General features: G+C 40.7%; 1 protein-coding gene across 1 annotated transcript; it reads right to left on the bottom strand.

Moving 5' to 3' along the window:
• Nucleotides 1–980: 980 nt before the first annotated feature.
• Nucleotides 981–11,255, bottom strand: vhl (von Hippel-Lindau tumor suppressor). Its single transcript, XM_028824541.2, has 3 exons — nt 10,905–11,255; nt 6,311–6,439; nt 981–1,408 (listed from the first exon to the last, which is right to left on the bottom strand). Exons 1-3 carry the CDS (start codon nt 11,104–11,106, stop codon nt 1,227–1,229), a joined length of 513 nt encoding a protein of 170 aa, XP_028680374.1. The 5' UTR covers nt 11,107–11,255; the 3' UTR covers nt 981–1,226.
• Between the last annotated feature and the right edge of the window lie 9 nt (nt 11,256–11,264).

Genomic DNA, 11,264 nt, shown 5'->3' on the forward strand with positions numbered 1-11,264 from the left:
ACAGGGTGAGTTAAAATCATTTTAACATTTGAATGGCGGAAACAATTTATTCACAAAACATACTTCATATGTGCAAGATGATTTTCAGGAATGTCTCAACCTGTTCGCCATCACGTTCAACACACAAAAAACAGCGAGCGACAGTACCATTTAAAGCCAGACACACATTTTGTGGGGAATAGAGGATACCACAGTCCATATTCTGTCCTTCAGGTCACTGATATCACTAACTTTCCTGCTATCCACGCGCTCCTTCACCTTACCCCATAACCAGAAATCACAGGGTGTCAAATCAGGGGAGTGTGGAGGCCATGGCAATGGTCCACCACGACCTATCCATCAAACTGGAAAGGTGTGGTCAAGATAAAAATAATCCATTAGTGTTAAATATTTCATTTTGACTCACCCTATATGTGTGAATATATTATGTATATACTGTATGTATATCATTTGGTTTGTAGAAAATACATTCATTTTTATGGAGTACTGCCGCTCTTACTTTATAGATAGATATTACTGTATATTCAAATTACTTCTCTTGCAGTAGAACTCTGATGGTTATTGAATTTTAGCTTTACCTTGCAGCACTGAAATGTGTTGAAATATGTATAGCATTTTTAATTACAGTATAAACATCTTGTAAAAGATATAAAATATTTTTTTATTTTACTTTGCAAATGTTGCTCAGTGAAGATTTAGTAATTTTTTTTGTCTCCAGCCATCAATTCACTTAATCAGTGAAAGAAAAACAACTACTTATCAGTTTTCTCTCCCTTGTCGTCACCATTTACAATGACAGACAAAAATGACGTATTAGTGTCCCCTCTTGTGAGGTGGCTCATAGCATTGATTTGAGACCCAGAAACTGGATGCCACAATTGTTTGGGGATATTTGAAAAAAATAAGAATTTTCTGAAACTGCAAGGTGTTGGAATTCTAGATAAATGCATGTGTTGTCAATAATTGAAAAATATACAGAATACAATGGAAATGCCAGAGTTCTTTTAATTCACAGTGCTTGGTTTGAGAGCAACAATGCGCTACAAAATACTGAATGCAGTGGATGATAAAAAATTTCATACAATCAAAACGGAATGAAGAAAGAGAAAAGTCTTCTATTATAAAAAAACAATACTATACTGTATAAATATAACACTTTATAGAGTAGTGCATGGCAGTAGTACTCAATGTCCTGATTATCCAGTATCATAAAGTCTTTGACACATTCACTCCTGCTGCATTTCCCTTTTTTCTACCAGTCGCAGTGCAATTCTCTGCAGGTCTTTTTCTACAGTCGGGTGGTCCTCCAGGTCATCATGTAACGATCTTGCTATTTCCAACTTTCTGTAGTCTTCTCTCTTCACAAGGCCGCGTACTCTTTGCAAACATATTTCCTTTAGGCTGTAAACTAAATATGATGGGAAAAAACACAGTAAACAATTATAATATTAGGAGTGATTTATGGGTTACTACAGTTATTATGTTTAAAAAATATATTAAAATATTTAATGAAATATGCGTCAAAACAACTTCCCTATGCTTCTAATGTGTACTTTTTTTTAGGTGGTTATTAACATAGACCTAATTGGGAAAGAAATTTAAGAACAGCTAAAACACAGGCATTTGGAGTCCTAAATCTCATCTTTCTCACTACAAAAAGACCTTCAGGCATAGCAAGCAGTTGATCATGAAAATGAAAAACAGGCACTAAGAAGTAACGAGAAAGGAAAGAAGCAGAGCAGAAGGACTGAAACATAGAGATCTCAGTCTTACCTGATCAGCATTATGTTATCTATTTACAGCATGATGGACTTTTGTCTTCTTTTTAGTGTCTTGTAGAGTTATACAGTGGTGTGAAAAACTATTTGCCCCCTTCCTGATTTCTTATTCTTTTGTATGTTTGTCACACAAAATGTTTCTGATCATCAAACACATTTAACCATTAGTCAAATATAACACAAGTAAACACAAAATGCAGTTTGTAAATGGTGGTTTTTATTATTTAGGGAGAAAAAAAAATCCAAACCTACATGGCCCTGTGTGAAAAAGTAATTGCCCCCTGAACCTAATAACTGGTTGGGCCACCCTTAGCAGCAATAACTGCAATCAAGCGTTTGCGATAACTTGCAATGAGTCTTTTACAGCGCTCTGGAGGAATTTTGGCCCACTCATCTTTGCAAAATTGTTGTAATTCAGCTTTATTTGAGGGTTTTCTAGCATGAACCGCCTTTTTAAGGTCATGCCATAGCATCTCAATTGGATTCAGGTCAGGACTTTGACTAGGCCACTCCAAAGTCTTCATTTTGTTTTTCTTCAGTCATTCAGAGGTGGATTTGCTGGTGTGTTTTGGGTCATTGTCCTGTTGCAGCACCCAAGATCGCTTCAGCTTGAGTTGACGAACAGATGGCCGGACATTCTCCTTCAGGATTTTTTGGTAGACAGTAGAATTCATGGTTCCATCTATCACAGCAAGCCTTCCAGGTCCTGAAGCAGCAAAACAACCCCAGACCATCACACTACCACCACCATATTTTACTGTTGGTATGATGTTCTTTTTCTGAAATGCTGTGTTCCTTTTACGCCAGATGTAACGGGACATTTGCCTTCCAAAAAGTTCAACTTTTGTCTCATCAGTCCACAAGGTATTTTCCCAAAAGTCTTGGCAATCATTGAGATGTTTCTTAGCAAAATTGAGACAAGCCCTAATGTTCTTTTTGCTTAACAGTGGTTTGCGTCTTGGAAATCTGCCATGCAGGCCGTTTTTGCCCAGTCTCTTTCTTATGGTGGAGTCGTGAACACTGACCTTAATTGAGGCAAGTGAGGCCTGCAGTTCTTTAGACGTTGTCCTGGGGTCTTTTGTGACCTCTCGGATGAGTCGTCTCTGCGCTCTTGGGGTAATTTTGGTCGGCCGGCCACTCCTGGGAAGGTTCACCACTGTTCCATGTTTTTGCCATTTGTGGATAATGGCTCTCACTGTGGTTCGCTGGAGTCCCAAAGCTTTAGAAATGGCTTTATAACCTTTACAAGACTGATAGATCTCAATTACTTCTGTTCTCATTTGTTCCTGAATTTCTTTGGATCTTGGCATGATGTCTAGCTTTTGAGGTGCTTTTGGTCTACTTCTCTGTGTCAGGCAGCTCCTATTTAAGTGATTTCTTGATTGAAACAGGTGTGGCAGTAATCAGGCCTGGGGGTGGCTACGGAAATTGAACTCAGGTGTGATACACCACAGTTAGGTTATTTTTTAACAAGGGGGCAATTACTTTTTCACACAGGGCCATGTAGGTTTGGATTTTTTTTCTCCCTAAATAATAAACACCATCATTTAAAAACTGCATTTTGTGTTTACTTGTGTTATATTTGACTAATGGTTAAATGTGTTTGATGATCAGAAACATTTTGTGTGACAAACATGCAAAAGAATAAGAAATCAGGAAGGGGGCAAATAGTTTTTCACACCACTGTATTTTTCATTTTAAAGGAATACTCCACTAAAAATCATATTTTTATATATGGCATGCCCCAGGGTGGTGCACAAAAAACCGAACCGTCTCTGACCGGCTGGCTCAAGCTATTATACAGGCGGGTGCCATCGCGATCATTGAGCCTCGTTGTCGCTATGGGGTCAGCAGCCCCAACTGTGCATTAGTAAGGAAGCTGTGAGCCAGTGGGTACAGACGTGCGAGAAAGAGATCCAGAAGATATTTTATCTGCAACAGAGGATTGGAATAGTGGAGGTATATGTGTCTACCGGTTCTTGTAAAGAAACGCGGGACATTTTCGTACAAAAGTTTCCTGGTGTAAACCTACCAGCAAAGAGCAGTATTCACAAGTTGGTGAAGAAGTGGCGTAAGACTGGGTCAGTTGCAAACTGCAAAAAGAATCACGCCCCATCCGTTCGTACACCTACAGTCGTAGCAAATATTCAGGAACGGATGGCCAGAAGCCCTAGGAATTCGACACGTAAATTGGCACAACAAGCGAATGTTTCGCACAGGTCTTGTCAACGTGTGTTGCACTCACTACAAAGGAAGCCGTACAAAATGACTTGTGTCCGAGAACTGAAGGACGAAGACAAGGAAAAACGTGTATTTTATTGCACGTGTCTCCTTCAAACAATTGCAGTTGGATTTTTGTATTGCATATCTTTCGTTTCGTGTACAAGCTAACAAATGTACATCGACATTGGAGTTGGAGATGGTACATTTTTTTGTGCGCCACCCGGTAGATTGTAGTGATGCCAGAGAAAAAGTTTTCATGTTATATTTTCATGCACAATAAGAGAAAACAGTTTATGATATACTGGAACATAATAAAGACACATTCTGTTTTTGTATAATCCACACGTCCATTATCGAATTGTACGGTCAAAACGCGCATATGTTTTTTTTTTTTTTGCTAAACTTTTTCTTAGCCATTACTACAAACTGCACAGGGTAAGTAACATGTAAAAAAAACTGACATTTTTGGGTGGAGTATTCCTTAAAGGCATTTCTTTATAATTTATCTTAATTAATAATTTAAATCATTTCTTCCTTTTGTAACAAAAAATCAAGTTGCATATTAATCAGTTCTGGTTATTGTCTCATTCTGCCTTTTTGTATGTGCTATTTTGGTACCCAAAATCTACATTTCACAAATGACCCATCTGTTACATCTTCACGTATGTTATGTTGTTACGAGGGGGAGTCAAGCTAAAGTTAGAAAATGGAACGAACGTTCACAAAACTGATCATGTCGTTTCTCAATGGAGTCTCCACCCTTCTCAATGCACTGTCGCCACCTGCCTGGCAGTGCCAGTAGAATAAAAGGTTTTGTCTCGTCCTCGCCACCCCTCGTGCACCCCGAGTTATTGTTGAACACTGCATGTTACTGTGACTTGCTGGAGACCACTGTGAAGCCTGCTATTTGATCCAAGTGGCGGAGACTGCTGTCTCAAGGAGTCCTTTTGCTGCCCACACACTGCTAAGAACACCAAGGCTTGTCTAGAGAAACTGAAGTGTCAGGTAATGCCACATCCTCCTTATTCTCCAGATTTTGCACCATTCAATTTCCACTTTTTTGGACCTCTAAAAAAACATCCGCGTGGTCGTTGATTCAAGACAGATCACTACGTGAAGAAAGTGGCACACGAGTGGTGGCGAGGACGAGACAAAACCTTTTATTCTGATGGATATCCAGGCAGGTGGCACAAGTGCATTGCGAAATGACATGATCAGTTTTGTTAAGGTTCGTTACATTTTCTAACTTTAGATTGACTCCCCCTCGTATTTAGAATAAAACAGTAAAACATTTAGTATACAATTATTGACTTACAGTCATCGTGCCTTTCTCTGACCAGTATAAAACTGATTTATTGATAGTAAAAAGAATCACAGAAATAATTCAAATTACCTTCCTAAAAATGATGATAATTTTTACGAGCATAGACTGTCAAAACAGTCCTGAAGAATACCACTATGGAGTAAACGTACGTGAGTGTGCCCTGCATTCGATTGGTGCCCCATTCAAGGTTGGTTTCTGCCTTGCCTCTAATGGTACCAAGACCCTGAATTTGATCTAACTGTCTTTAGAAAATTGAAGTACAGAATTTTCCTATTGTTTTGTGTGGTTTTTTTTTTTGGTACTATGGCAGGTAGAAGAGCGACTCCTTTTTACTACAGTCCAGATGTAAAATAACAACCATCCATTTTCTTAACCCACTCATCACGGGGAAGCCAGAGCCTATCCCAGAAAGCATTAGGTAGGAACAACACCTGGACAGGGTGCCAGTCCATCCCAGGGTGATCACGCACACACACATCAGGGGTGAGTTTATCGTTTTCCAATCTGCTTAACATGGCTGTCTTTGGACTGCGGGAGGTAACACAAGTGGAAATGGGGAGAACATGCCAACTCCACTGACAGAGCACCCAGAACACAAACCTAACTAACATTCTTAAATCTCTTAATCCATTTCAGAGTTGTGAGAGCTCAGGACTATCCTGGCAGTAGTGAGTGCAAAGCAAAAAACATTTCTAAACGGGGCGCCAGTCCATTGCAGGGCCTCTTCACGCACATAGGGGGCCAATTTAAAATCACCAATTAACCAACATGTCTCAAGGGACATGGGAATTAGACCTGTGCAGACACAGAGAAACATGCAGACTACACACAGACAATGACTGAGCATGGGATGCCAACCCAGGAAACTGCATCTGTGATGTGGCAGTGCTTGTCTGACAACAGATGCGTCAAATACAAATTACCGGTGTTGAGTGCGCTTAAAGCACGCACAGAGATCAAGTAAGTTCACATATACTGGGTATACCTGGAAGAGTGATGAAAACCAGTGACTCCCTAGGTGATGCATGATGTGATATGTTAGGTATGAACATCTCTCTTCCATTCACTTGCAGACACGTGTCTGTTTCTGCATCTCTGAACATCCAGGGATGACCTAAAGTGAAAGGAAACAGAGAAAATGTTAGAATAGTTCCTTAATGCTGAATGAAAATCTTTTCTAATGTGTTTTTACTAACATTCCCCCGGGTGTAGTCACAAAATTTTGAAAGTAGGTGTTTTAGAGTGAAGAAATTGTTGCTTGGCTAAACAAAGTATAACCTTTTTTGAACCTAGAAATGCATGTGAGTAATCACTTTAAGACAAAGTTAAACCTGTCAAGATGGCAAAGGGTAGTGCAGTTCATGGTTTACAACATGACGAACAGTTCTGTCAAATGAATAGTGTATGTTATGTGGCTAATTTTATGAGAACCATTAGCTGAATTAACAAGTCACCAAATGTGATTACTTGGTTTTTGCCAATCATAGTTCCCTTCATTCTGAATATACATAATAAGTGGCATCACAAATTGAATTAAACAAATGTATAATTTCAGGGTCATAACAGCTGGGGTCTATCCTGGCAGTAGCAAATGCAAAGTAAAAGATATTCTATAATAGCATGTAAAGTGAAAAATACATAAAAAATAAATAAAAAGGGATAGAGTTAACACAAATTAGTAGATCAAGTGTTACTGGGTAAACAGGTCAACTATTTTGAAAGACTATGATTAATAATTTCGTAAAGGATAAGAATGACTTTCATATTGTACATCCATCCATCCATTATCCAACCCACTACAGTGGTGTGAAAAACTATTTGCCCCCTTCCTGATTTCTTATTCTTTTGCATGTTTGTCACACAAAATGTTTCTGATCATCAAACACATTTAACCATTAGTCAAATATAACACAAGTAAACACAAAATGCAGTTTTTAAATGATGGTGTTTATTATTTAGGGAGAAAAAAAATCCAAACCTACATGGCCCTGTGTGAAAAAGTAATTGCCCCCTTGTTAAAAAATAACCTAACTGTGGTGTATCACACCTGAGTTCAATTTCCGTAGCCACCCCCAGGCCTGATTACTGCCACACCTGTTTCAATCAAGAAATCACTTAAAGAGGAGCTGCCTGACACAGAGAAGTAGACCAAAAGCACCTCAAAAGCTAGACATCATGCCAAGATCCAAAGAAATTCAGGAACAAATGAGAACAGAAGTAATTGAGATCTATCAGTCTGGTAAAGGTTATAAAGCCATTTCTAAAGCTTTGGGACTCCAGCGAACCACAGTGAGAGCCATTATCCACAAATGGCAAAAACATGGAACAGTGGTGAACCTTCCCAGGAGTGGCCGGCCGACCAAAATTACCCCAAGAGCGCAGAGATGACTCATCCAAGAGGTCACAAAAGACCCCAGGACAACGTCTAAAGAACTGCAGGCCTCACTTGCCTCAATTAAGGTCAGTGTTCACGACTCCACCATAAGAAAGAGACTGGGCAAAAAACGGCCTGCATGGCAGATTTCCAAGACGCAAACCACTGTTAAGCAAAAAGAACATTAGGGCTCGTCTCAATTTTGCTAAGAAACATCTCAATGATTGCCAAGACTTTTGGGAAAATACCTTGTGGACTGATGAGACAAAAGTTGAACTTTTTGGAAGGCAAATGTCCCGTTACATCTGGCGTAAAAGGAACACAGCATTTCAGAAAAAGAACATCATACCAACAGTAAAATATGGTGGTGGTAGTGTGATGGTCTGGGGTTGTTTTGCTGCTTCAGGACCTGGAAGGCTTGCTGTGATAGATGGAACCATGAATTCTACTGTCTACCAAAAAATCCTGAAGGAGAATGTCCGGCCATCTGTTCGTCAACTCAAGCTGAAGCGATCTTGGGTGCTGCAACAGGACAATGACCCAAAACACACCAGCAAATCCACCTCTGAATGGCTGAAGAAAAACAAAATGAAGACTTTGGAGTGGCCTAGTCAAAGTCCTGACCTGAATCCAATTGAGATGCTATGGCATGACCTTAAAAAGGCGGTTCATGCTAGAAAACCCTCAAATAAAGCTGAATTACAACAATTTTGCAAAGATGAGTGGGCCAAAATTCCTCCAGAGCGCTGTAAAAGACTCATTGCAAGTTATCGCAAACGCTTGATTGCAGTTATTGCTGCTAAGGGTGGCCCAACCAGTTATTAGGTTCAGGGGGCAATTACTTTTTCACACAGGGCCATGTAGGTTTGGATTTTTTTTTCTCCCTAAATAATAAAAACCACCATTTACAAACTGCATTTTGTGTTTACTTGTGTTATATTTGACTAATGGTTAAATGTGTTTGATGATCAGAAACATTTTGTGTGACAAACATGCAAAAGAATAAGAAATCAGGAAGGGGGCAAATAGTTTTTCACACCACTGTATATCCTAACTACAGGGTCACCAAGGGTCTGCTGGACCCAATCCCAGCCAACACAGGGCACAAGGCAGGAACAAATCCCGGGCAGGGTGCCAGCCCACCAGGTGCACACACTAGGGACAATTTAGGATTGCCAATGCACCTAACCTGCATGTCTTTGGACTGTGGGAGGAAACCCACGCAGACACGGGGAGAACATGCAAACTCCACATAGGGAGGACCCGGGAAGTGAACCCAAGTCTCCTTAGTGCTACCACTGCGCTGCCCCACATTGTACATAAGACTATAAAATAAAAAACAAGAAAAAAAGAGGCATATCAGGATGTTGAGTTGATCAAATGGGTTCTTTTCAGCACAATTTTGAAAATGAACTGGTGCCAGTTGCCGCACTTATGCAACTACCAAGGCAGAATGAAAAGGAGAAATCTGAATCTGAAGCACACTGCATGGCCAATATACACTCACCGGCCACTTTATTAGGTACACTTGTCCAACTGCTTGTTAACGCAAATATCTAATCAATCAATCACAAGGTAGCATTTCATCATGTAGACATTGTCAAGACGACCTGCTGTAGTTCAAGCTGAGCATCAGAATAGGGAAATTAGGTGATTTAAGTGACTTTGAGCGTGGCATGGTTGTTAGTTCCAGATGGGCTGCTGTGAGTATTTCGCAAACTGCTGATCTGCTGGGATTTTCACTCACAATCATCTCTAGGGTTTACAGAGAAAGGTCCGAAAACGGGGTTGGGCGAAAATGCCTTGTTGATATCAGATGTCAAAGGAGAATGGCCAGACTGGTTCGACCTGATAGAAAGGCAACAGTAACTCAAATAAGCACTTGTTACAACTGAGGTACTGTATGCAGAAGAGCAGCTCATAACACACAACATGATAAACCTAGAAGCAGGTGGGCTACAGCAGCGAGAGACCACACCGGGTGAAAACTCCTGTCAGCTAAGAATAGGCAACTATGGCTACAATTCGCAAGGGCTCACCAAAACTGGATAATAGAAGATTGGAAACACATTGCCTGGTCTGATGAGGCTCGATTTCTGATGTGACATTCGGAACAGTAGGGTTAACAACATGAAAGCCTGCATCCATTATGCCTTGTATCAACGTTTCAGGCTGGTCGTGAGGGTGTAATGGTGTGGAGGATATTTTCTTAGCAAACTTTGGACCCTTTTGTGCCAATTGATCCTCATTTAAATGCCACAGACTACCAGCGTATTGTTGCTGACCATGTCCATCCCTTTATGACTGCAGTGCACCCAACTTCTGATGGCGACTTCCAGCAGGATAATGCGCCAAGTAACAAAGCTCATATCATCTCAAACTGGTTTCTTGAGCATGACAGTAAGTTAACTGTACACAAATGGCTTCCACAGTCCCCAGATTTCAATCCAATTGAGCACCTTTGGGATGTGGTTGAATGGGAGAGTCGCATCATGGATGTGCAGCCAACAAATCTACAGCAACTGCGTGATGCTGTCATGTCAATATGGACCAAACTCCATGAGGAATGTTTCCAGCACCTTGCTGAATCTGTGCAACGAAGAATTATGGCAGTTCTGAAGGCAAAAAAAAAAAGGGTTCAACTTGGTACTAGCAAAGTGGCTGGTGAGTGTATGTGGACACGGATCGGAATGACTGTGTTCAGGTGTTTCATTGTTAACAGGTTCATCAAGCCCTGCAACCTGCAATGACAAATACTGGCAATAGAATGGAGTCATACTGATCAGCAAGGTGCGCTAGTTGGGTTCATATTCTTGCCGGCTGACTGTCTGTGTGTCGTGCTCTCCTCAAGTTAACATGGATTCTATCCACAGCACTACAAGTTCCCATCCTCTGTATAACGACACCAAGTGAGTGTGTGGAACTAGCGCTGGCACAGTTATTTATATCAATATCCAATATAATGAGATCAAACGGGGTCAACTCGAGCGTCGGGACCAACAGTGGACTCTTTACACAGAGATCACAACTAAAATTATTCTCTATAAAATAAAGCAACTTTCAGAGTCAACTCACTTACAATGGCATCTTTTCATCTCTCCTTTTACACTGTTTGATCGCTGCGCTCTAGAATCTAGCTCAACTAACACGACACCAGCTACGGTTTCATGGTGTTTCAAAGGTAAAATCAGACTTTCTCGCTTACCTAAGTACGTCGTCATCCGCCTCCCGGTTCCGGGTTGCAAGTCTCTGAACGGCTGCGGCTCCCCATTGAAATTGATCCATACTGGTCGGACCACCCGAAGTGTTCGGTTACAAAAGATAACGTTACATGAGATACGACTATTGTAAGATTTGATTACTGGAGGAGGGTGGCGTGCAGGAACAGGATGCTGCATCTCAAGCATCGCTAAGACCGTACGAGGTAGTGCGGTCTTGACCCGTCCAGGAAAACAGCTATAAAGCTATCTTTTATAAAAGAAACAAAGTCTCCTCGACAGTAGCGACTTCCTTCTGTTTCTTAACAGCAGACTTGTTTACATTATCAAAAGGGCGTTGAGACAGA

This window comes from Erpetoichthys calabaricus, chromosome 18 (genome assembly GCF_900747795.2).
Source record: "Erpetoichthys calabaricus chromosome 18, fErpCal1.3, whole genome shotgun sequence".
Taxonomy (NCBI): Eukaryota; Metazoa; Chordata; class Cladistia; order Polypteriformes; family Polypteridae; genus Erpetoichthys; species Erpetoichthys calabaricus.

What these genes read in the sequence shown, in the direction of transcription:
- vhl (XM_028824541.2), bottom strand. Translation starts at nt 11,106, where the DNA reads ATGCTTGAGATGCAGCATCCTGTTCCTGCACGCCACCCTCCTCCAGTA. An exon ending in GCGGATGACGACGTACTTAG is followed by an intron (nt 6,440 to 10,904) that starts GTAAGCGAGAAA and finishes CTTTCACTTTAG; the next exon opens with GTCATCCCTGGATGTTCAGA. An exon ending in GGTTTTCATCACTCTTCCAG is followed by an intron (nt 1,409 to 6,310) that starts GTATACCCAGTA and finishes CATCATATTTAG; the next exon opens with TTTACAGCCTAAAGGAAATA.